The following is a 25,926-nucleotide window of genomic DNA, read 5'->3' as shown; positions in this document are numbered from 1 at the left end:
TGGCTCCTTGACCTGGCCAGCCTTGTCTATAATTTGCCTTGTGGCCTACTCAGTCCTTCTGCCTCAACTTGTAGCCTACCCAGGCATCCTGTCTTGCCTTGTGGTCTACCTAGTCCTTCTACTTTGCCTCGTGGCCTGCCCAGGCCTCCTCTCTTGCCTTATGTCCTATCCAGTCCTCCTGCCTTGTTGTCTAGCCTACCTTGACTTCATGATTTGCTCTGAGCTCTATCTTGGCCTCCTGCCTCACTCTGTAGCTTATCTTGGCTCCCTGCCCTGCTCTGTAGCCTTCCAGGCTTCCTTGTCTTGCTCTGCGGCCTTTTAGGCTCTCCTGCATTGCCCAATAGCATCTGGGCCTAGCTATCCTGCCTTGTGGCCTCCAGGCCTACTAAGGTTACCTTACTTATTCTCATGCCCTGTTGGGCTCTCTTGTTTCCTGTTACTTGTCTAGTCCTGTCCTTGTTCAGTCCTGTCTTTGTCTGGTCCAGTCCTTGTTCAGTCCTGTCCTTGTCCGGACCAGTCCTTGTTCAGTTCTGTCTTTGTCTGGTCTTTGACTTGCTCTGCCCAGTCCAGTCCCTCCTATGCTTTTCCAAGGCTTGTTTTTGACCCAGGCCTTGCCCTCATCTCCATCCTTATCTCCAGCCCAATCTGTAGCTAGTTCTAGCTCCCAGCCAGTACCTGCACCCCACTCCCAGCCTGTACCTGCATCCAGTTCCCAGCTTGTGCCTTACCCTAGCTTCCAGCCTGTGTTTGACTCCAGCCCCTAGGTGTCATCATTGAAAATATGATTAAATCTTCTGCTCAGTATGCAGCAGCAGCCAAGAAAGCAAATAGAATGCTATGGATTATTAGGAAAGGAATGCAGAATAAAACAATATCATAATGTCTCTGTTTCGCTCCATGGTGCAACCTCATCTTGAGTACTGTGTGAAGTTCTTTTCACCACATCTCAAGAAAGATATAGCAGAATTAGATAAGGTACAGAGAAGGGTGAGCAAGATGATAAAGGGGATGGAACAATTCCCCTGTGAAGAAAGGCTAAAGAGGTTAGGACTCTTCAGCTTAGAGAAGAAATGGCTGAAGGGAGATATGATAGAGGTCTATAAAATAATGAGTGGAATGGAATGAGTAAACATTAGTTGTTTATTCTTTTGAAAAGTACAAAAACTGGGGGTCACACAATGAAGTTACTAGATAATAAAGTTAAAACTAATAAGAGAAAATATTTTTTTACTCAACGCATAATTAAGCTCTGGAATTCGTTACCAGAGGATGTGGTGAAAAGTTTTGGAAAGTTCCTGGAGTAAAAGTTAATTTATCATTATTAAGGTAGATTTGCATATAGGGGTGGATTTTAAAAGGAGCACAAGGCTGTCCATGTGCTCACAGTTCATGGCACGCGCATATTTTAAAATCATTTGGCCATGCGCACAGGGGGAGTGAATTTTCGTAAAATACATGCGGCGACGCAAATGGGCCTTCCCCAGTTCCCTCCTAGTCTGCTCCAATTAAGGATCGGATTGGGAGGGAACTTCCTTACCCTCCTACCTACACTTCCTCCCTCTTCCCCTCTCCTCCCCACCTCCTAAATATAACCTACCATTCCCTAAATTTTTTATTTTATTATTACTGCTCCTCTGGAGCAGCAGTAGTCTCCATGTGCCGCTGGCTGCCGGCGCACGCTTCCCTAGAACAGCGGCTAATGGCCACTGTCTTGGCCAGCCTCCGTCCCGCCCTGCTCCACCAATCCCTGCCCAGACCCTGCCCGCCCCTTTTTCAGGGCCTGGTACTTGAGCATGGACTGGGGTTTATGCACGTGACCAAGCCTCTTATAAAATGCGCACAAGGCTCAACCATATGCACAAGGCTCAACCATATGCATTTAACCCAGGTTTTACATGTGTAGGCCTTTGAAAATGTGGCCTATATTATATAAGGTTGTTCTAAAAGTGTCCCTTACTAATTGCATCAGTGTCTTCATAGAGAATGGAGTATGATATAGTGAAGAGGGCATAGTGGTTTTCAGACACTTCTCAACGGAAGTTGCCTTGTGGATAGAGCTATTTTGATATAACGTAAGAGTTATTTTAGCTCCCTGTTCTTCTCTCTTCTCTTCTATCTTTTATCCTAGGAAGATGGTTGGGATTCAAGAATGGAGTTCCCCAACTTGAAGGATTTAGGCATCTTCTTGGGGTCCAAGAGTATCCTAAGGGTGAGAGGTCCAGGGATGATTAGTGGTGAAAGGGGAGTTAATTCTCTTCCTTGGTTTACACCAAAGATTATTTTTTCTGTTTTAAGATATGGAGTTTCAGACTGGAGTCAAAAGAAGGATTGCAGGGCTAGTGAACCTACTATAGTTTTGCTGATTAAAAGAGAGTCAGCAAGAGTTCATCTGCTGGAAGACAGAGATCTGGACACAAGGATTGAGGTAACAATACATGGGAAGTCTTAGAGCTGGGAGTATTTCTAAAGAGTACACTGAGTTGACAATGTTATGTTAGGATTTCCCAGTGGAACAGATTTCTATGACTGTATAATAATCGATTGAGTTTGAATTTCGATTTTTGTATGGATTGCATTAGACAAAAGTGTGCCAATTGCCAAATTATTCATGTGCATCAGCTATGCCAGTAAATTGATTGATTTTGGAACACCAGCCTTGTGTGGTCATGTGTTCTGTTTGTACTGGAAAGTACCAGATGACATCCCACAACCTAAGGGACTTGAAAGACATTTCTTCTCACCGCCAGGGAACATGGGGAGTTTAATTGCCTTGCTGCTCCCAACAGTGCCCCTGAGTGCTACTTGCTGGTGGACGAGGGGTTACATTTCCATCAGATTTTCTTATTTGCATGCATAATATGATATTTATTTATTATTTATTTAACAGTTTTTTATACCGACCTTCATAGTAAATAACCATATCGGATCGGTTTACATTTAACAAGGGTATAACTGAAGTAACAATTTAGGTAAACTATACATAACAAAAGATAAGAATAAGTCAAAGTTACAATCAACAAGGAATAGAGAACTTGGAAGCTTAAAACAAAAGCTGGAAAGAAGGTAAAGGCTGAAATAATTATAAAGTGATACAATAGTGAATACTGGTTAAAAGCTTAAAGGTGCTTTAACCTGGAAGTGCCCGAGTCCATTTTTCGTGAAGCTAATAGCCAAAGTCCGGGTAAGAGTACAGGGCAACTTGTTGGCCATATTATGACATTGCTGGCTGTAGTGGGCTTAATGCAGCTATGTTAAAGAACTTACTAGAGGTGTTATATACCAGTGTTACTTAGTGCATCCCATACTGGTCTGATAGCACCCATGTTAATGCTTTATGCAACTTCATAAACAGGATCCTTTATATAATACAGAGTAAACTTTCAGGAAAAATAAGTTCATTAGACAGATTCATGAAGCAGAGCAAATTTCTTTTTTTCCAGCTGTTCAGCATGTTACTTTTCTAAAATGTTACTTTTTTTTTATTATGAAATAAAATGTATTCAGACTAAGGTTGTACCTTTATTAAAAACTGGATAACAAAATAATTTATTTAAAAAGACTTTCTGTCTTTCTCAACAGCATTATTTGTAATACTTAACCAAAACATTTCCTGTTAGATATATATATTTTTTATGAATTGAAATAATTAATTTAGAATTGACTAGATTACTGTACATTGTAAAAACACTAGAAACTTCATAACAAGGAGATGTGGACATATATATTTCTCAGAAAGCTAGCTAGATGGTATAGTCTATATGATCGATGACACTATAGTATCATTTAGTCTTTTAGGAATAATAGTATAACGGTCTGTCTTTAACAGATTAAGGTTTTCACATGTCTTTATTTCAATTTTTTTGATTGATTCCTGAGCTACTAACTACATTTATCTGCGGTTCACTTACTTTGACATTCTATGTTTGCTTGTGTCCAGATTCTATCTGGTAGACACCGGATAAATTGATACCCAATAAGTTTATGGCCACTCATGCAGACAATTTCAACTTCTTCCCCTACTGAATACCACTTCTTTTCATCCTACAATTAACAAATAAAATTATTAGTAGGTATAATAATATTATCTCATGTAGTATGGATCTGACATACACTCATGATTCAATTTATCCCAGTGTTTTGGAGCTCTGGAAGGCAAAAATCTTGGAATATACAGGTTTGACAAATAGCAATTAAAGCAAAAAGAGATATTTATGGTGGTGAAAAAATATATTCAGCATTGCTCAAAAATAGAAATATTGGGGATGCAGGAGGTATAGGTACCATAAATGCTCCATTAATGTTCTCCATTTTTTCCCATAGGCAAACTAACTCGCAAAGTGATTTTCACCCACACAATTTACACAGCTTTTATTTGCTTCTTTAAACCTTCAGATCCAAATAGCTAGAAATTGGAATATCTGTGGAAAGTCCCTTGCTGCAGTTCTGAAGCTTTTTTGTTTTGCCCTCAAGGCAAAAAATAGAAAATCAAGCTCAAATAAACAATGCTTGTAACACTAGCAGAAGTGCATGTCAAAAATGATGGAAGATAGAGTCATTTAGAAAACATTTTACTTTTACATGAATGTGAGGAGATTAGGAGAAGACTCGATCACATGACAGACATGCCCAGATAAGTATGTCTGTAGCTATCCATTGCCTATTGACTTTCTTGTAAATGCCCTGATGGTATTTTCAGAATGGTGCTGATACTGGTGCTTCCTTTTTTGAGTGGTGAACCAGTGATGGTGGTGGGGTGAATATGTAGTTTGTATATCCTATCTGCCTGTGAGCCAGAGAAGAGGAATGTTCAGGCAGGGCATTGAAAGGGCTGCAGAAGAAAACGCAATGAAATTGGAATGTGCATTTTTCTTGTAAGACAGTCCACAATGGCGAAGAGTAGTTTTTTGTTTTGTTTTTTGCAGAAAAGAGGAATTTTGGTGTTAAAAGAATGTTAGTGATAGGGTGAAGTAAAGTGAAGGTCGAGAGAGCAGCCAGCAGAAAGTGAGAAATTGTGCAACAGAGGTAACTGACATAGTTAAAGAGAACCCCTATCAAATTATATACTTAGGATAGTAGATGATAGCAGAAAAAGACCCAGAAACTCATCCAGTTATGCCTGTTTGCACTGTCAAAGATATAATCTCAGCTGCCAGCCATAGAGCATGACCCTCTGTAGGATATCACTTCATATCCAAGACTGTTTTTGTTAACTTCCTTCATTATAATCCACATTAGTTCAGAGCAGGGCCAGATTTGAAATGGGGGTACCTACAGGCAATTGGGGAGGGATGTCTCCAGGTCTCCTGAGTAATTTGAGGGTGGGGATTGGCTGCTTTCCCGGAAGACATCAGCGTTACGAGAAGACAATTGCCCCCGCTCAGATCCATCCTTCTCTCGTCATCCCCTCCGCTGCTGGTCTTGTAGAGTGGCCCCAGTCCCACAGCAGCAGTAGCTCCAGCAGGAACCTTCAGCATTTGACCTGCAAACCCTTGTGTGCTGCATGGGCTTCCTGTTACCAAGGAAACTTATTCAAGGATGCAGGGCACTGCAGGATCTGTTAGCTTGCAAGCGCTTGCAGGCCCCATGCTGAAGTTTCCTGCTGGAGTTGCTGCTATAGGGTTTGCACCATTCTGTAGGACAAGTGGATGCTGTGGTGGTGGCAGGCAAAGGTAAAGACATGGCAGCAGGAGCTGTGCTCCAGCAGCTATGAAAATTTGGCTCTGGCAGCAGCTGCCTTATAGGGTCATTTATTAAAATGCTATAAGGCGTTTTCGCATGCGAAAAAGCCTTTAATGCATGCGATAGCACCATATCGTATGGTGCGATGCAAATCTAAAAAAGAGGAGGAGTTGGGTTTACCATTTTGCAAAGCCCTATTGCATTGTGTTCTCAAATGCTGAGAGAGAGAGAGAGAGAGAGAGACTAGCCATAATGCCCTCACACTAGATAGGTATTTATTTCTCTATGGGAGGCCCACCTAGTAACTCGAGGTGAGGTTTAGGTATTAGTGTAGGGGTTAGGGGGCCACTTTGACATTCAAAGTGAGACGTACGAACAGAACAGTGGACACATCAAGCTAGGTTGAGAGAACATTGCACAAATCTCATCTTTGAGTGAGTTTCCTCACTCTGAGGGTAATCAAATCTTCACAAGAGAGCACTGTTCTGTTTGTACGTCTCACTTTGAATGTCAAAGTGGCCCCTAACACCTACACTAATACCTAAACCTCACCTCGAGTTACTAGGTGGGCCTCCCATAGAGATATAAATACCTATCTAGTGTTGGGGCATTATGGTTAGTCTCTCACTCTCTCTCTTTCTCTCTCCCCTCCTCAGTGGCTCTGATAGTAAACAAGGTCCCCCCAGTGGTTGTATGTAGGAAATACCACACTTCTGGCACTTATCTCAAAGTGCAAAAACATTATCACAATTTGCAGTAAATTAGCTCTTCACATAGGTATTAGCACAAATTGCAATAAACTGCTTATTACCATAAAACACACCCCTTTTTCTATCACATGCAGTATTTAGTGCATTTTGATAAATCCAGGCCGAAGTTACCTATGCCTAAATCCAATCCTGGTTCAGAGGTGATTTAATCTATTATATATTGACAGGGAGCCTTCATCTCTGTAAAAATCACTGACTGCACTTTCTTATGGCCAAAATCACTTTTAAAGAGGCAGTATCATTTTTCTATAGGTGGTATGCCTACATATTTTCAAAATTTAAGATACAACATTTCAGCACCACCAAAGGTGCTTCTTGATGCAACAGAAGACATTTTTTTTCCTCCTCTCATGAGTAGTTTTACAACAATCTGGATTGAGCTACATCTTCTATCTTATAAAGAAAACATTATTTTGAGAAATAAACCTTACACAATACTACATCTATTATGTTCAAACACAAATGTGACCAAGTTAGTGGTTCTTTCCACATTTTTGTTGGAAGCATTTTCTAACATGGAAGGGAGGTCCAAACTATCAGAGGACAGACTGGGTCATTAAGTTCTTCAATTCCCCTGCTTTACACTTAGTAAAATGTAAAGCAGGGGAATTGAATTTTACTTGGTAAAAAGTAAGCCTTATTCACAGAGGGGATATAAACACACAAGAAAAATATTTATGTAGCATAGTTATAGCTGTGCCTGTTTCCACTGAGTATCTGGGAAAATTTAGAACTCTCAGATTCAAATGCCTAAAAGCCTCCAGTTTCCTATGGACCTCTGCCTTATCTTGCATTAAAGCCATATTTGCTGACTAAAGAGTCTCAGACTGTTGTTCCAAACCTCCCATCTTCATAGATAAGTCCCTGAATGAAAACTTCTGCACCAAGATCTCGACGTCCATCTTAGCAGCCAAAGAGTCAATATCATGTGAGCATTTGGAAACAGATTTGTCCAGTGCTATCACTCTGACAATACTGAGTTCAACGTAATAACGTAATAACAGCCTTGCCAGGCCAGCCAGGCCAGCCTTGCCAGCCTTGCCAGGCCAGGCCTCTCAACAGATTCAGTATGATTAGATGTTGAGGAGAAAACTTCTCACTTATTTTCTCCAGGGGTGCTTCTGACAATCTCCTCTGTTCTTTGAGTCGTCGTTGCTTTCTATAGTGTTGCACATTCTTGATTTGCAGTGGTTTCCTCTTACACTGTGAATACAGAGCTACTATGCCTCTCAGTGCAATTCCCTCACTTGCAGGCCGATACAGGGCTGGAGCGCACTGTTAACCTGCGATTGGACGCATGATTTCGACGCACTAGCTTTACCCGTTATTCACTAATGGGTAATAGCGCGTTGCAAACGTGCGTCCAACCCCCCCAAACCTAATAGCGCCCGCAACATGGATGTTGATGGCCCTATTAGGTATTCCCGCCCGATACAGTAAGTAAAATGTGCAGCCAAGCCGCACATTTTACTTTAAGAAATTAGCGCCTACCCAAAGGTAGGCGTTAATTTCTGCCAGCACACAGGAAGTGCACAGAAAAGCAGTAAAAACTGCTTTTCTGTGCACCCTCCGACTTAATATCATGGTGATATTAAGTCGGAGGCCCCCAAAGTTAAAAAAAGTTAAAAATTTAAAAAACAAAATTTTGAAATCGGCCCACAGCTCGCGGGTTGAAAACCGGACGCTCAATTTTGCCGGCGTCCGGTTTCTGAACCCGTGGCTGTCAGTGGGCTTGAGAACCAACGCCGGCAAAATTGAGTGTTGGCTGTCAAACCCGCTAACAGCTGCCGCTCCTGTCCAAAAAGAGGCGCTAGGGACGCGGTAGTGCAGTGGGCCCTAATTTAAATAAATTAATTTAGTGAATCATGCGCACAGGAGAGCGGGCGTTCGCCCGCTCTCCCGCAACTTTTACTGTATTGGCCCATTGGTGGAGCAGAGAAATGTACATCAGCAATAAATATCCCATGTTTATTGGTCAGAAGCATTATTCCAGGGGTTGATGGAGTATCTCAGGCTTTGGGAGTGAGATAAATCTCACCTTCAGAATACATAGAAACCTCCAGAAACCTGACAGCAGAGGTAATTGGAGCCACATTTCTGGGAAATTGCCCATTAAAGGCATCCATCAAAAGCTTCATATTCAGGCTCTGATGAGGAGATCTGAGGGGGATGTTTCAGAAGGAGCAGTAGTTGTCATATTAGTGAAAGTAGCCTGTTCATTTTGCCCACAAGAAAAAAAAAATCCAGTTGGAAAAAAGGAAAAATTACAGAATGAATACACTGAAATCTTCAACAAAAACTCTTCAAATGAACTTCAAAGCCATATTTCCTATGGACCATCATAAAATGAACCAATCTCAATTTTCATTAATAATGATTCAGAAGTCTAATCATTGGTCCAATATTGTCACCTTATATTATCCAATAACAACCTATCCAGGGTGGGGGGAGGGAGATCAAGAGAGGTGGGGTGGAGAACTTTTCAGGGTATATCATGTCGTATATTTGGGTTGCACCTTTAGAATAAATTTGTATGTTTTGGGTTTGACACTAATCATGTGTCAAACACTAAGGATGTGTTATGTTTAGTGAATCCTTGTGTACCTTTTAAAATTAATAAAACGATTTTTCCTTAAAGAAGTTTTATAGTGCAAGTAGAAACACACTTAGGTTCAACACACTGTACCACTTTACTTCCTCATTTAAACAGAGTGAAAATCCAAAATTGCCAGCAATAATTCAGTTGAGCTTCCATATTGCTTTCCTGCCAAAATAAGGCGACCTGTTCGATTACAGTCCACTTTAAATCATGAAAATGATGTTGATATAATTTACAATGTGTCATCTTTGGAGCATATAACTTCTTTACATAAGAACATAAGAACATGCCATTCTGAGTCAGACCAAGGGTCCATCAAGCCCAGCATCCTGTCTCCAACAGTGGCCAATCCAGGCCATAAGAACCTGGCAAGTACCCAAAAACAAGTCTATTCCATGTTACCATTGCTAGTAATAGCAGTGGCTATTTTCTAAGTCAACTTAATTAATAGCAAGTAATGGACTTCTCCTCCAAGAACTTATCCAATCCGCTTTTAAACACAGCTATACTAACTGCACTAACCACATCCTCTGGCAACAAATCCCAGAGTTTAATTGTGCGTTGAGTAAAAAGGAACTTTCTCCGATTAATTTTAAATGTGCCACATGCTAACTTCATGGAGTCCCCCCTAGTCTTTCTATTATCCGAAAGAGTAAATAACCGATTCACATCTACCCGTTCTAGACCTCTCATAATTTTAAACACCTCTATCATATCTCCCCTCAGCCGTCTCTTCTCCAAGCTGAAAAGTCCTAACCTCTTTAGTCTTTCCTCATAGGGGAGCTGTTCCATTCCCCTTATCATTTTGGTTGCCCTTCTCTGTACCTTCTCCATCGTAATTATATCTTTTTTGAGATGCGGCAACAATAATTGTACACAATATTCAAGGTGCAGTCTCACCATGGAGCGATACATAGGCATTATGACATTTCCCGGATCGCCCCTGGAGCCCTTTTTAAATATTGGGGTTACCCTCCAGTCTTCAGGTACAATGGATGATTTTAATGATAGGTTACATATTTTTACTAATAGGTCTGAAATTTCATTTTTTAGTTCCTTCAGAACTCTGGGCTGTATACCATCTGGTCCAGGTGATTTACTACTCTTAAGTTTGTCAATCAGGTCTACCACATTTTCTAGGTTCACCGTGATTTGATTCAGTTCATCTGAATCATTACCCATGAAAACCTTCTCCAGTACGGGTACCTCCCCAACATCCTCTTCAGTAAACACCGAAGAAAAGAAATCATTTAATCTTTCCACGATGGCCTTATCTTCTCTAAGTGCCCCTTTAACACCTCGATCATCTAACGGTCCAACTGACTCCCTCACAGGCGTTCTGCTTCGGATATATTTAAAAAGGTGTTTACTGTGAGTTTTTGCCTCTACGGCCAACTTCTTTTCAAATTCTCTCTTAGCCTGTCTTATCAATGTCTTACATTTAACTTGCCAACATTTATGCATTATCCTATTTTCTTCTGTTGGATCCTTCTTCCAATTTTTGAATGAAGATTTTTTTGGCTAAAATAGCTTCTTTCACCTCCCCTTTTAACCTTGCCGGTAATTGTTTTGCCTTCTTTCCACCTTTCTTAATGTGTGGAATACATCTGGACTGTGCTTCTAGAATGGTATTTTTTAACAATGACCACGCCTCTTGCACTTTTTTTACTTTTTTAGCTGCTTCTTTCAGTTTTTTTCAAACAATTTTTCTCATTTTATCAAAGCTTCCCTTTTGAAAGTTTAGCATGAGAGCCGTGGATTTGCATTCTGTTCCTCTTCCAGTCATTAATTCAAATTTGATCATATTATGATCACTATTGCCTAGCGGCCCCACCACCGTTACCTCTCTCACTAAGTCCTGTGCTCCACTGAGAATTAGATCTAAAATTGCTCCCTCTCTCATTGGATTCTGAACCAATTTATTCCATCCAGGAACATTATCTCTCTAGCGCAGTGGTTCTCAACCCTGTCCTGGGGACCCCCGCAGCCAGTCGTGTTTTCAGGATATCCACAATGAATATGCATGAGAGAAAATTTGCATACACTGCCTCCATAACATGCAAATTTTCTCTCATGCATATTCATTGTGGATATCCTGAAAACCCGACTGGCTGGGGGGGTCCCCAGGACAGGGCTGAGAACCACTGCTCTAGCGTGTCCCGATGATACATCTACCAAGTCAATATTGGGGTAATTGAAGTCTCCCATTATTACCGCACTACCAATTTGGTTAGTTTCCCTAATTTCTCTTAGCATTTCACTGTCCGTCTCACTATCTTGACCAGGTGGATGGTAGAATACTCCTATCACTATAGTCTTCCCCGACACACAAGGGATTTCTACCCATAAAGATTCAATTTTGCATTTAGTCTCATGCAGGATGTTTATCCTGTTGGACTCTATGCCATCCCGGACATAAAGCGCCACACTGCCTCCCGGGTGCTCCTCTCTGTCATTGCGATATAATTTGTACCCCGGTATAGCACTGTGCCATTGGTTGTCCTCCTTCCACCATGTCTCTGAGATGCCAATTAAGTCTATGTCATCATTCACTGCTATACATTCTAATTCTCCTATCTTACTTCTTAGACTTCTGGCATTAGCATACAAACATTTCAAAGTTTGTTTTTTGTCTGTATTTTCATTCTGCTTTTTAATTGATAGGGATAAGTTAGAATTTTTTAGCTCAGGTGGGTTTTTAGTTACAGGCACTTGGACTACTTTTCTTATTATTGGAACCTCACTGTTGGGATGCCCTAATTCTAATGCATCATTAGTATCCTTTGAAGATACCTCTCTCCGAACTATGCGCTGATGAGCGACTGTCGGCTTTCCCCTTTGTTCTAGTTTAAAAGCTGCTCTATCTCCTTTTTAAAGGTTAGCGCCAGCAGTCTGGTTCCACCCTGGTTAAGGTGGAGCCCATCCCTTCGGAAGAGACTCCCCCTTCCCCAAAAGGTTTCCCAGTTCCTAACAAAACTGAATCCCTCTTCCTTGCACCATCGTCTCATCCACGCATTGAGACTCCGGAGCTCTGCCTGCCTCTGGTGACCTGCCTGTGGAACAGGGAGCATTTCAGAGAATGCTACCCTGGAGGTTCTGGATTTAAGCTTTCTACCTAAGAGCCTAAATTTGGCTTCCAGAACCTCCCTCCCACATTTTTCTATGTCGTTGGGACCCACATGTACCACGACAGCCGGCTCCTCCCCAGCACTGTCTAAAATCCTATCTAGGTGACGCGTGAGGTCCGCCACTTTCGCACCAGGTAGGCATGTTACCAGGCGATCCTCACGCCCACCAGCCACCCAGCTATCTACATTCCTAATAATTGAATCACCAACTATGACGGCTGACCTAACCCTTCCCTCCTGGGCAGTAGGCCTTGGGGAGATATCCTCAGTGCGAAAGGACAATGCATCACCTGGAGAGCAGGTCCTTGCTACAGGATCCTTTCCTGCTGCACCCGGTTGATGATCTCCAATCATGAGACCTTCTTCCTCCAAGGCAGCACCAGGGCTGCCAGTCTGAAGTTGGGACTTGACTACTATGTCCCTGAAGGTCTCATCTCTATACCTCTCTGTCTACCTCAGCTCCTTCTGGTCTGCCACTCTAACCTCCAGAGATTGGACTTGTTCTCTGACAGCCAGGAGCTCTTTGTATCGCATGCACATGTACAACTTCTCACCGGTGGGTAAAAAATCATACATGTGACACTCGATGCAAAAGACTGGGAAGCCCCCCTCTTGCTGCTGGACTGCTGCCTTCATCTCAATTTTGATCAGTTCCTAGTTAAGGTTTAGGTTGCTATGGGAGTAGGAATGTGTCTAATGTCCTATGAATGTATTAGTGAATTCACTATATGTTTGGTAGTGGCCTACCGGGGTCTGATCAAACTCTCGATAAAGTTTTTGTTGTTGTTGTTGTTGTTTTTTTTTTTGTGAACGTGGCACCTGCCTATAAATTAAAGGATGAGCTAGGGTTGGGTGGGCAAGGGGTGGGAGGGTTGGGAAATACAAAGAGTCTAACTTCAGTTAGTCAGCCAGAGTGACTCACTGCTCTCTTGATTAACAAATGTTGGTACCTATTCAAACCAAATCACACTACCTCAACACCTTTCCAAGGTGAGTAATTGAGCTGAACTTTTCAACCTTTTTACTAAGGTATACACTGCTCCTAGCTTATTTCTAGCTTCTGGCTACTTTTTGTGTTTTGTGTTTTTTTTGTGTTTAAGGTAACTATGATGTTCTTTTAGTCTATGGAGGAACTTTCAAGAGATTTACGTGCATAAATGGACTTTACATGCATATAATGCTTTTGAAAATTGCTATGATATATGCTACATTTGCATGCATAACTCCTTTAAAATGTAATCCCATATGTTTAAATGAGTAGCTACAGTGGTATTCCATTATTTAACATTGGACTATGCATATGACATGTGGTAAGGATTGACATATGGCTTATCAAATGAAGTGCTTGCTCTTGAATCCATTTGATTGACTATCTGCTTCTTCAAAAGTCTCTCTTCTTTAACGTGTGAGCAACAAAAAAGCAGATGCTTATTGCTGCTACAATTTAAGATAAGTCGGGGCCGAGTCGCGGCATGCGGGGAGGGCCCCCCCTTTAACATGGCGCTTGCCGAGGGGAGGGCCCCCCCCCCGACTGTCTTCTTTCCCCCCGTTCCCGATGGCGCTTACCTGCAGGGACCGGGGGCGGCGCGGCGGCGCGGGGGCGGCATGGGACGGGCGGACGAGCGCGGCGCGGCAAGGCCGCCGCATCGGCGGGCCTGGGGACGGGGGAGGAGCGTGATGACGCGCATGGCACGGCGAGGCCGCCGCGTCATCACGCTGGTGACGTCAGCCTCGCGGATATCGCGGGGAGAGAAAGGAGAGCGTGGTGCCGGCTTCCTGAGGCACGGGGAGAGACCCGGAGAACCGCGGAGGTGTGGGTGGCCACAGCATTTTGTGTCCCCAGTGACCACGTGGAGGAGAGAGCGTACGAGCACCGGCGAGACCAGGAAGGGAGAGAGGACCCCAACAGACCCGAGGCCACGTGGAGCAAAGGGAAAGAGAGCAGCTGGTGATTCTTGCCGACGGGGCCAGCGTGTGCAAGGCGGACAAAGAAGCAGGAGGTGAGGCTCAGCAGCCACGTGGGAGGCAGAGAACGAGAGAGGAGGAGAGGCGGCACAAGGACTGGAGACCCGACGCAGCAGCGGCACAAGGACCCGGCCAGCGCTCCCCCCCCCCCCACCTTCCTTTTGGACTTCAAACAGTGAGTAAAGACTTTTCTTAATTAAAATAAAGAAAACTGAAAGTCTCCTGTGTCACTCGATCGCGAGCATGACGGGAAGAGGAGCAGCAGGACCACGGGGGGGAGCAAGGCAGCGGAGGGGCACGGAGCCACGCGGCACGCAGGCGGACCCTGCCCCTGGTAAAGGGAAGGGCAGAGGGGGAGCGAGGAAGAGCCCGAGACAGCAGGACAAGAATCGGAAGGGAGCAGGATCCACAGTGAAGGCGCAGAAGGTACAAGGAAAGAAGAATGGGGGCAGGCGGCAGCAGCCAAGGGCAACCCCGGCAGGACAAACCCGCCCCGACCAGGGACCCACATCACAGTGGGAGACGGGGCGAGGCGGCGTCCCACAGTGGGGTTGGCCCATGTGGCCGGCGATGAGCGCAGGGGCCATGCCAGGCATGGGAGCATCAGGCCCACTCCCGGATCCATCGGTGCAAGGCGGACAGAGTGGAACCCAATACGGCGCGACGCAATGGCAGCAGCACATGTATCCCCCATGGTGGCAGGTGCCTCCCCCATGGTACGGCCCGGCAGTCGGCGGAGCGATTGCCCACAAGGTCAGCGACGCCGGAGCGGAGAAACCAGCAGGGACCCCCCAAGGGCGAGGGAGAACAGCCAAGAAAGGGCAGCAACCTGGAAAACAGATCGCCGGGAAGGACAATGGTGGAGTCAAGGCGGCGAGGGCAGAGGACACCGCGGAAGCCGTCGAAAGCTCGGATGAAGACAGCGAGCTGCGGGCGACGGGGACATCTACAGCAACGGCGGAACCGGAGGCAGCCGCTAAAGCAGGCGGCGGAGAGCGGGACGCGGACGGAGCAAAGAAAGGAAAGGGTAATAAGAGAAGGAGGCCCGATAGCGAATCCTCCACTGGCTCGTCAGAGGACGATGCAAATGGGAGTGAAGCGGAGGAAGGGTCCGCGGCATTGGTTAAGCGGGCAACTACGGGCACAACAGTGGTTACGGCGTTGCCCCCTTTAGCGGATTTATGGGAAAGTGTCCCGGGGGATTTGAGAAGCAAAATCAGAAAAAGAGAGTACATCGATATATTCTCTATTTTGGAGGGCAGGAAAGGGGCAGCCGAGAGGAAGAAGAGGGGAAAAAAGGACGAGAAGAAAGGGGGGGAAGTGAAGGTAGCAAAAAATATCATTAACTGGGCTAGGGCCTATCTCAGAATGATTAGCGTCATAGGTAAGGAGGATCCGTCCCAGTATGCACCTATGCTGAGCTACGCAGATACGATACTCGAGGCTCACAAGGAGTATCAAGGTTGGTGCTGGCTTAACTACGACGAGCAGTTTAGAGATAAAATGGAGGGAAATAGGAGCTTGTCATGGGGAACACAGGACGTGGGACTCTGGTTACGGCAGATGACCAGTAAGGTACTAGATATAGGAGGACCACACACAGCGGGAAAGATGGGCAATGGGATGGCAACGCCGGGGAGTAATGCAGGGGGCGAAGGCGGGAATAGCAAGGCATGGGGGGAAGGCGGAAATGGGAAAGTGTGTTGGAGGTTTAACAAGGCGGGATGTACCTTCCACGAATGTAAATTTAAGCACATATGTTCCCTCTGCGCAGCACCACACCCGGCGAGCAAATGCAATAGGAAGGGTCAATGGCCGGCCGGGAGTGTCGGCGGAGGAGGAAAGCAATGAGTTTTCGGAGAAGGCGTTTTCACCAGTAAAATTGGCAATTATGGAAGAATGGCTGGCAGCATACCCCAGGCGGGAGGAGGCTGCCAGGCTTAGGGAGGGTTTTCGTGACGGCTTTAAGATACCGTTCCAGGGACGCATCAGGAGCGCAAGCTTAGGAAATGCCGCTTCGGCAGGGAAGCATGCGGATATCGTCCAGTTGAAAGTTATGAAAGAAATTGAGATGGGACGAATGGCGGGTCCATTCGTGGACCCGCCTTTCCGGGAGATGATTTTCTCGCCTTTGGCGGTGGTCCCTAAGAAAGAGCAAGGGGAATTTCGGTTAATCCAGAATCTGTCATATCCCCCAGGCGATTCGGTTAATGATCACCTGCCGGAGGCTGCCTGTAAGGTGCAGTATGCATCTTTCGATGCAGCCATTGCATTGGTAAGGCAATGCGGGCAAGGGGCGCTAATGGCCAAGGCAGACATAAAGTCCGCGTTTCGGCTGTTGCCCGTTCATCCCGATAGCTTCCCACTCCTGGGTTTCCACTTTAACGGTAGATATTATTTCGACAAATGTATGCCGATGGGGTGTTCCGTATCTTGTGCGTATTTCGAAATGTTCAGCACATTCCTACATTGGGCACTACAAAGGCGGGCAGGGAACAACAATGTGGTCCATTACTTGGACGACTTTTTGTTCGTGGGACCGGACAATAGGAACACTTGTGCACAGTTATTAGCAACATTTCAGGACATGGCCCGGGATTTCGGGGTCCCTTTGGCACAAGAAAAAACGGAGGGTCCAGCGACCACTTTGTCATTCTTGGGCATAGAGATAGATACGCAGGCTATGACGTCAAGATTACCAATGGAGAAAGTGCGCAAGCTACGGAACATGCTACGACAGACATTGGCATCAAGAAAGATCACCCTGACCAACATGCAATCCATAATCGGAAGTCTAAATTTTGCGACCCGAGTCATACCAATGGGGAGGGCTTTTCTGAGACGGTTAGCAGACGCGACGAAGGGATTAAGGCGCCCGCACCACCATATCAGAATAACACAACCCATCAGGGCTGAAATTGCAACGTGGCTTCGTTTTCTAGACAGTTTTAATGGCGTATCAATGTGGCAGGAGGAGCCGGTTTCAAATCAGGACTTAGGTATATTCACGGACGCGTCCGGAGGTTGGGGCTTCGGGGCGTATTGGCAGGGCGCTTGGTGCGCAGCCCCATGGCCGCAGGGATGGAGGGACGGGGGTTTGGTGAAAAACATAACTTTCCTGGAGCTCTTCCCCATACTAGTAGCAATCACGGTGTGGGCGCACAAATTGCAAAATAAACGTATAGTTTTCTGGTGCGATAACATGGCAGTAGTGACGGTTCTGAACAGACAGACAGCCCATTGCGCGCGCGTGGCGGAGTTGCTTAGGGAGGTGGTGTTGCAGAGCTTGCATTTGAATCTCACATTAAGGGCGAGGCACGTACCCGGCGTCCGGAATCAGGTGGCCGATGCGTTATCAAGGGCTAAGTGGGATCTTTTTCGCCAACAGGTGCCGGAGGCAGAGGCGGAGGGAGTCCCAATACCGGACCACCTATGGCAAATTGGAGCAAGGTCGGGCAGGGATTGCTTAGGGCGTCGGTGGCCCCGGCGACCTGGAGAGCGTACTGCAGGGGTTACGCTAGGGTGCAGGAGTTTCTGCAAGGGCGAGGTGGCACGGTAGGGGTAGTGAGGGCGGAACAAGTGGTGCAATTCATAGCATGGGCAAAGGAGTCAGGTTGGTCCAGAGGGGCCACAATAAACCATTTGGCGGGTTTCGCCTTCTTTACAAAGGCACAGGGCTTAGGGGACCCGCTCAGTTTCTTCATAGTGAAAAAGTTATTGACAGGCTGGGCGAGGGAGGTGGCATGGCAGGGGGATAAAAGGAGACCCATAACGCACGAGGTGTTGGTAAAAATGTGGCACGCGGTTCAGCAGGTGTGCACCGAGCCATTGGAGGCAGCATTGTTTAGGGCGGCCTTCTGTACGGCGTTCTTCGCCGCCTTAAGGGTTAGCGAGCTGGTGGCACCATCCAAGAAGGATGCTGGTAATAACGGCCTATTATATAGCAACGTACAGGTACATGAACGGTTTATCAGGCTTCGGATACACAAATCCAAGACCGATCAGAAGGCGCGAGGGGTGGATATACAACTGGTAAAGGCGGGGGTACAGGTAACCTGTCCGGTAAGGAACATAACAAACTATGTGCGTGCCAGGCCTAAAGGGGGGGACCACTTTTTGGTCCATGGGGATGGTGTGCCGCTGACCAAGTATCAGTTTACAACGGTGTTACGCATGGTATTGGAACGCATAGGTTTGGATCCAAGGGAATATGGAACTCATTCGTTCCGGATCGGGGTGGCGACTAGCGCAGCGCAAGCAGGGTTGCCGATTGAAACCATTCGGAAAATTGGGCGATGGCAATCCGCAATAGTTAAGAGATACGTGAGGCCGGATTCCGTGGAATCAGTGAACTAATTCTGTTAATTTCACCCGCAGATACATGGAGCCAGTTGAAGGTAGCATGGATAGTGGGACACTCCTTCGTGAGATGGGCAGCCAAGCGGGCGCAGGAAAGGACATATGGCATACATTTGGGCCTGGCCCCGAAAGGGGTCAGGCTAAAATGGATGGGGAGGTCAGGAATGAAGTGGGCCCAGCTGTTGACAGAGCTGCATCGCAACTTGGGACTGTGGCGTCAACCGGACGCGATAGTCATCCACCTAGGGGGAAACGATATGGGGGCACATACATCCAAGCAATTAATTGACATGATAAAAGGGGATTTAGCAGCGATCAAAGAAATGGCACCGGGAGCTATCCTCATCTGGTCGGACATCATACCAAGGATAAAATGGCAGGGCAGCAAGCTATGGGGAAGGGGCAGAAAGAAAATTAATAGACAGGTAGGGTTATGGGCTCAGCGAAACGGTATACATCAGATTAGGCACGAATGGGCGGACGAGCCATGCGCAGGCTTATATCGGGCAGATCAGATACACTTGTCCGACATTGGCTACGATATTCTTAATAATGGCATACAGGAAGCGTTAGAGCGGGTTTTGGTACGATAGGGTGAGGTTGGGTGGGCCGCAGCAATGGGGGGGGGGGGCCCGGGACAAGTTGGCACTGTCCCGGGCTGGTGGCGGGGGTACCCGAGCCGGAAGGTGGAGGGGGACTTCGAGGACAGGTCGGGGCGGACCGGAAGTCCTCGGGAAAGAAAAGGGGCGTGTGTTGGGCGTGGGCAGCCCGGAGGAATGGCCCCCTGGCTATGGCACGGCGGGGGGCCAAAGATGGTGGCGGACTGGCTTAACACGGCGGACGCCTGTTTGGAAGCCCGGATGACGGATCGGTGAACACTGATGGCTCGGGTGCCGGAAATTATAATATGTTAATTGTGTTAATGAAATTAATAAATGCTGCGGCCTTGTTTTCACCAAAACGGAGTTTGTGTAATATATTGGTTGTCCGGTAAAACGGACGGGGGAGGCGGGGGGACAGACACGGAAGTGCAAGCTGCCCATGTTAGTCGGGGCCGAGTCGCGGCATGCGGGGAGGGCCCCCCCTTTAACATGGCGCTTGCCGAGGGGAGGGCCCCCCCCCCCCCGACTGTCTTCTTTCCCCCCGTTCCCGATGGCGCTTACCTGCAGGGACCGGGGGCGGCGCGGCGGCGCGGGGGCGGCATGGGACGGGCGGACGAGCGCGGCGCGGCAAGGCCGCCGCATCGGCGGGCCTGGGGACGGGGGAGGAGCGTGATGACGCGCACGGCACGGCGAGGCCGCCGCGTCATCACGCTGGTGACGTCAGCCTCGCGGATATCGCGAGGCTGAGGCCCCCTTTAAGCGGCAGCGAGTGCTGAGCCCGGTCTTTTACCGGGACAGCGCTCGCAATCTTCCCCACCCACCCACCCAGACTAGCAGGAGGGAAGGGACCAAAGGGGAGGGTCGGGAAGCATAGGGAGCAGTAGGCGCAAGGTAGAGGTTAAAAATGTGGTATATGTTTGACATTAGTCGCAGCAGTGGCGGGGGTACCCGAGCCGGAAGGTGGAGGGGGACTTCGAGGACAGGTCGGGGCGGACCGGAAGTCCTCGGGAAAGAAAAGGGGCGTGTGTTGGGCGTGGGCAGCCCGGAGGAATGGCCCCCTGGCTATGGCACGGGGGGGCCAAAGATGGTGGCGGACTGGCTTAACACGGCGGACGCCTGTTTGGAAGCCCGGATGACGGATCGGTGAACACTGATGGCTCGGGTGCCGGAAATTATAATATGTTAATTGTGTTAATGAAATTAATAAATGCTGCGGCCTTGTTTTCACCAAAACGGAGTTTGTGTAATATATTGGTTGTCCGGTAAAACGGACGGGGGAGGCGGGGGGACAGACACGGAAGTGCAAGCTGCCCATGTTAATACAGTTTAACCCCTGGGGTGGGACAGATCCCTCAGACTGCATCCAGGGGCACATAGGAAGAGAGATGGGCCATGTTTGATCTCAGTTTCTCCACAGATAACATTTTATATCTCAATTCCCATGGTTCCCTTGTGGGGAATTATAGCTTCAAGGCCCTTTTGCAAGAAACACAGTACAAGTCTCTTTTCCTTCTCTGTAAACAGTGCTGATAATAGCCATAGTCTTTTGCATCATAAAATTATACTGAAAAGCAATGTGTTTTCCAACTTCTTTACTGATAATTGATTAGATGACTGAAGTACATTTATAACACTCAATTCAGATTTCAAATAAAGACAATGAATAATTAGTCAGAAGAAAGATTCATAAATTTGTGACCTCACTCTTCTAGTTGTCACAGTTTCACCTGCTGTGCAGCCTCACCGTGCTCTGGTTCTACATGCTATATTGCCTACCCATTAGTAGAGGGCTCCAGCAAGCTCTTCTCCCTGCTATCTGAGCCACATCCTCACTGACAACCTGACTAGGCAGTTCCCACACTATTTAAGTCAATCTATCCAGTCCATCGATGCCTCTTCATTGAGTCACCTCAACTCATTGACCTGGCCACTTCTCGCTACCCTATATTGCCTTATGGTCTATCCAGACCTCCTGTCTTGCCTTGTGGCCTACCCAGCACTCCTGTCTTGCCTTGCAGCCTACCCAGGCTTCCTGCCTTACAATGTGGCCTTTCTTGTCCTCTTGCTGTGCTCTGTGGCCTCTTGGGCTTCCTTGCCTTGCTCTGAGGACCCCGAGCATCTCTACCTTACCTTTTGGCCTCCAGGCCTATTAGGTTCTCATACTGAGTCTTCTATCCTGTTGGGCCTCCCTGTTCATTGTTGCCTGTTCTGTCTAGTTCAGTCCTTTCCTTATCTAGTCCAGTCCTGTTCTGTACTTGTCCAGGCCGTATTCTGTGTTGTGCCACCCTTGTCTGTTTCCTTGTCCTTGACCTTGTCCCTGGCTCAGCTTTGATCCTGTATTCAGTCCCCAGCCTGAGCCTGTCTCCACTCCCCAGTCAAACTATTTAACCTTTTCTGTTTGCAGCTCTTGCTATGCCCTCAGTATCAGTTCAGCCTCCAGCCTTGTCTGTTTTCAGCTCCTGCCATGCCCTCAGTATCAGCTCAGCCTCCAGCCTTGTTTGTATCTAGTTCCTGTCAAGCCCCAGCACTAGCACAACTTTCAGTCAAGATCAGCCATGATGTTCATCAGGGGATAAGCCCTACTGGCCCCCAGAACCCAAGGGCTCAACCTGTGGGGAGGAGATTGGCTAGGCAGAAGACTGGTACTCGTCCAGCCCTGAAGTCTTGTACCATTCCTGTGGGGGTGTATCCTGACTCTATCCTGGTACCCGATGACACTAGTAAAGTCTTTTAATTTACTGGAAGCCAATTCCTTAGAAATTCATATCCTCTTTGTCCCAGTACTCCACATGAAGAAAGCTTACTCCTCCTTCCAACTTCCATTTTTATCCCAGCTTCTACCCATTGTGGAGTTGTTAAAAATAAAGTCCCAGTCTTTATCAGTACGTAAGTTCCAATTCTCATACCTTTCCTGAAGTCTTCTTAATTATTTTGGAATTCCTTTTGACAGTACCAGTGGGCTCTGTACTCTCAAATGCAACTCACTTGAATCAGCAGTGAACACAGTTCTCAAAAACCTTTTGTTCCTTCCCTGCAGCAAGGGACAGGACCACTTCTTGGATGTAACCTTCACTCCTCAGGCTCTTTGTAGGTGAAAGATGCCTCTTTCCAAAAGATTGGAAACTGAATCCCTGTACACTCTGCTCCAGGCAGAAAAAACAATAATCTTTTACTCCAAGTAAAGGGAAAATAAATCTGAGGCAGGAAGCGTGGAAAAAACTTCCTTGCCTCAAAACGAGAAAATAGTTACTTTTAGAAAAGAAAAAAAAAGAACTGAAGGTTGAAACTCCTCTGCATTGTGTCACCGTCAGGTCTATACCCTGGAGGAGTAATAGAACCCTGCCAGATTCTTCCCTGTTCCTTGATCTAACCTCACACAGGGACACCCCAATCCTCTGGGAAGGGGTACCAAAGCATTCACAGTGAAAGTCTCAAAACTGCAAACATCTTCAAGTAAGCCAGTCTGTCCTGCTGACTTTCAATGGAAGACTCAGTAGCTTCTTTCTTCATTAAGTAAAAAAAAAAAATGAATAGACAGAAAGCAGAAAGCTCCTGCCTCCAGGAAATCCAACTAAAATTCCACGTTCCTAAGATGGTGGCTGATGTGAAAAATAAGGTAACACCATATCATTCTCCCTTATAGGGGAGTAAAATCTAAACCTCTCTTCAATAAATCTCTCTGAACCTCCCCAGGTAGTTAGTATATTTCTTCTGGTAAGGAAACCAGAGGTTCCTTATAATGGCTTTTCCTGATGCAGATTATTTCAAAATACGGGGTGAAATCATATAGGCTGTTGGATCAGGAACTACAGTGATTTATTTTGGAATGGAGCTATAGTGTTGACATTAGTTATTGTAGAACACAGTGGTTAGGTTATTAATAGATGGATATATAAGCAATCACATTACCCCTATATTATCTCAGTTGCACTGGTTCTCTGGAGAATTCTGCTTGAAATTTAAACTTCTTTATATAACTTTTAAGTGCACGCACAGAGAGTTACTTTACAACAAAATCTTCTGGTGCTACCCTCATTATCCTCAATATGTTTTATGGCTCTAAGGCATCAAGCCTTTAGTTTTGCAGCTCCAGCCTTCTGGAACACTAACCCAGAAGAATTCAGCTGAATTACATTTGGTTCTGGAAGAAAGTCAAAAGTTGGCTGTTTGTCAGCTTTTGGAACATTTGTTTAGCTTTCTATTGGAACACTAACTACTATCTTTGCTATGCTGAGATATATCTTTCTGTAAATGTGTGTGTGTGTGTGTGTGTGTGAGGGATTGTTTATTGTGTGATTCGTATTCATTCTATCGTTTATTGAATTTGTTTAGCATGTAACTCACCTTGGTATCATTTGATTTAAAGGGAAGTAATTAAAGAAAATAACCATGTACACAATTAGCAACAGTTAAACGTCCAGTATTTATTTAGCCCTATTATGATTTTGAAACAAAACATGTTTTATTACTCAGTTTTGTCTGCATTACCTCTTTTCTCACTGAGCATGGCTGCATTTTCTTTTTATTTAAAATGTTTTTGTAGACTTCTTGCAGAATCATAATTGATTCCCTGATGCTATTTATGTTTGAGGCACATATGCTGATTACACTTTGTAAATGACTGTATCTTTGGGAGAGTTGACTTTTTTTTAATGTGCCATAGCTAATTATCCATGATAGGATACTAATCTCCTTGACTCTTTCCCTGACTCACATACATCAAAAATAGTCTTACAAAGACCCTATCGATACATGCTTCATGATGGGCAGGATATTGCTAATATAAAAATCACTCTGAAAAATTAAATACATATTGTATCATTTTATAGCCATTTGATCTAGCTTGAGACTCTAATGAGTTATAAAAATAGCATTCTAAAATAAGATATGGCCTAAATATTAGTAGAGATGTACATTTGTTTGAATTGAAACAGGAAATTTCAAAATTTTCTATTTCATTTCAATGTGTTTTTAAAGTAAAATGAAGGAAAAACAAAGACAATCATTTGTTTTCATTCATTTTGCTTTTTTTTTTTTTTAAATGTCTTCCCTGTTGGAAAAGAAAAAAATAATCCAGGGTCCTCACCTGATCCCCCTAATTGATCCCCATCTCCTCTAACCCTATTGAATAATCTTCATGGGGCAGGAGCGATCCCCAGTTGCTCCTGCCTTGCTTGTGTAGTGTGTTGGCAGACCAAGGCTGGCACCATTATTTATTTCTTCCATACAAAATAGCCCCAGCTAGGCTTAGGCCCAAAACATTTTAATAAAACTGGCCACTGTCTGCTAGTACTACTTATAATTGTAGCACAGGTGGGCAGGAGTGACCAGGGATCGCTTCTGCCCCATAAAGATTCTTCAATAGGGTAAGAGGAATGGGAGAGGGGATCACAGAAATCAAAGGTAGGGCCCAGGAGTTAATGCTTTCTTCTCTTATGGGGCAGATATTTTTTTCAGTTTTAGGGTTTTCTTTTTTCATTTTTTAAATCTTATTTGCTTGCTTTTTCAATTTTAATAAATGATAAGAAAAAAAAAAGAAATGAAAACATGAAAATAAAAAGAAAATAATGAAAACCAAAATGAAATGAAAAAATGTCTGTACACACCGCTAAATATTTAGGGTGTGCAGGAAAAAAATTAATTTTCAATTTTCTTTTCATTTTTGGGAGGTTTTTCCACAAGAATTTCAGTTTGGGGAATGTTTGATTCATTTTATTCGTGTGAGAAAAAATGAATTAACAAACCCAAAAATGGACAAAAAAAAAAATAATGCCTTTCAAGGTCTCCCACCCACTGGAAAAATACTGGAGCCAGAATCCCCCTCAGCCTCCACTTACCCAGTCAGATAGGGATACACTGGCAAGACCTAGGCACCAGGCTGAAGACTTGGATTTGCATAGACTGAGGATGTGGTAGGTCACCATGACCTTGAATTAGGCCGGGGCTTAGGTCTGACCCATAGTCCAACTTGGAGGCTGGGTCCCAATGGTGGAACTTCAGCCAGAACCAAAGCCTGATGCTGGGGCCCAGCTCAGAGGCTGGGTCCCAAAGTCTGGGCCTCACCCTAGGCCAGAACCTGGGCCAAGTTCCCACACCATGGCCTGTCTAGAGATCAGGACCTGATGCCTGGGCCTTGACCTGGACCCAGGACCAATTCCAGAGCCTAGACAGGAGGCCGGGCCCCAAATGCCTGGGTCTCGGTCTAGGCCAGAACCCAGGCCCGACATCAATGCTGGATACTTGGCCTGGACTCAGGCCCAACACCATTCTCTGAGGTGAATGTACCAGAGTTAATTAACTCTGGTACAACCTCAATGGATGGCATCAGTTGAAGAAGAAATGAATATTGAAGAGCTGCTCTGAGGCCTGGCTCCGGGTTTGGACCTGACCCTATGCCAAGGCCCATGTGTTGGGACCCAAGTATTAGAAATCATATTATTCAAGTGGCCCTTCCATCAACTACAAGTATAGCGATCACATCTCATCATTTGGGACATTGATCTTGTAGTACATGTGATTTGTGCGTCAACACTGTTGAATGGGACACCTGGCAACAACTTATTGCTAAGAAGATATACAAAAACATTTTTATTACCGATTGTAATTCTCAGAATGTAGTATATTTGCTACAATGTACATGTCCCCAACTATATGTTGGGCACACTTCAAGATCAGTCAGAATTTGATTAAGAGAACATTGCAGTCGATTACACACTTAAAAGTTGGATATGCCAATTGTCAAACATTGGCCTGGATTTTCTAAGGTTGCAAACCTTAGAGAATCTGGCGGTAATGGGGGTTAAAGCAGGGGGGGGGGCCTGCAA

The 25,926-nt window shown here is 45.6% G+C and overlaps 1 protein-coding gene across 2 annotated transcripts in view; it reads right to left on the bottom strand.

Moving 5' to 3' along the window:
- The window catches only part of C6 (complement C6), a 171,274-nt gene that overhangs the window by 24,141 nt on the left and 121,207 nt on the right, over positions 1 to 25,926 (bottom strand). For both annotated transcript variants that reach the window (XM_029578119.1, XM_029578128.1), the window contains exon 14: positions 3,909 to 4,041. In XM_029578119.1, the coding sequence (XP_029433979.1) occupies positions 3,909 to 4,041 (133 nt within the window). The remainder of the gene's footprint in view (positions 1 to 3,908; positions 4,042 to 25,926) is intronic.

Source organism: Rhinatrema bivittatum, chromosome 1 (genome assembly GCF_901001135.1).
Source record: "Rhinatrema bivittatum chromosome 1, aRhiBiv1.1, whole genome shotgun sequence".
In the NCBI taxonomy this organism is placed as follows: domain Eukaryota; kingdom Metazoa; phylum Chordata; class Amphibia; order Gymnophiona; family Rhinatrematidae; genus Rhinatrema; species Rhinatrema bivittatum.
Note: the sequence above shows the minus strand (reverse complement) of the source record. Positions and strands in the feature narration are given on the sequence as shown.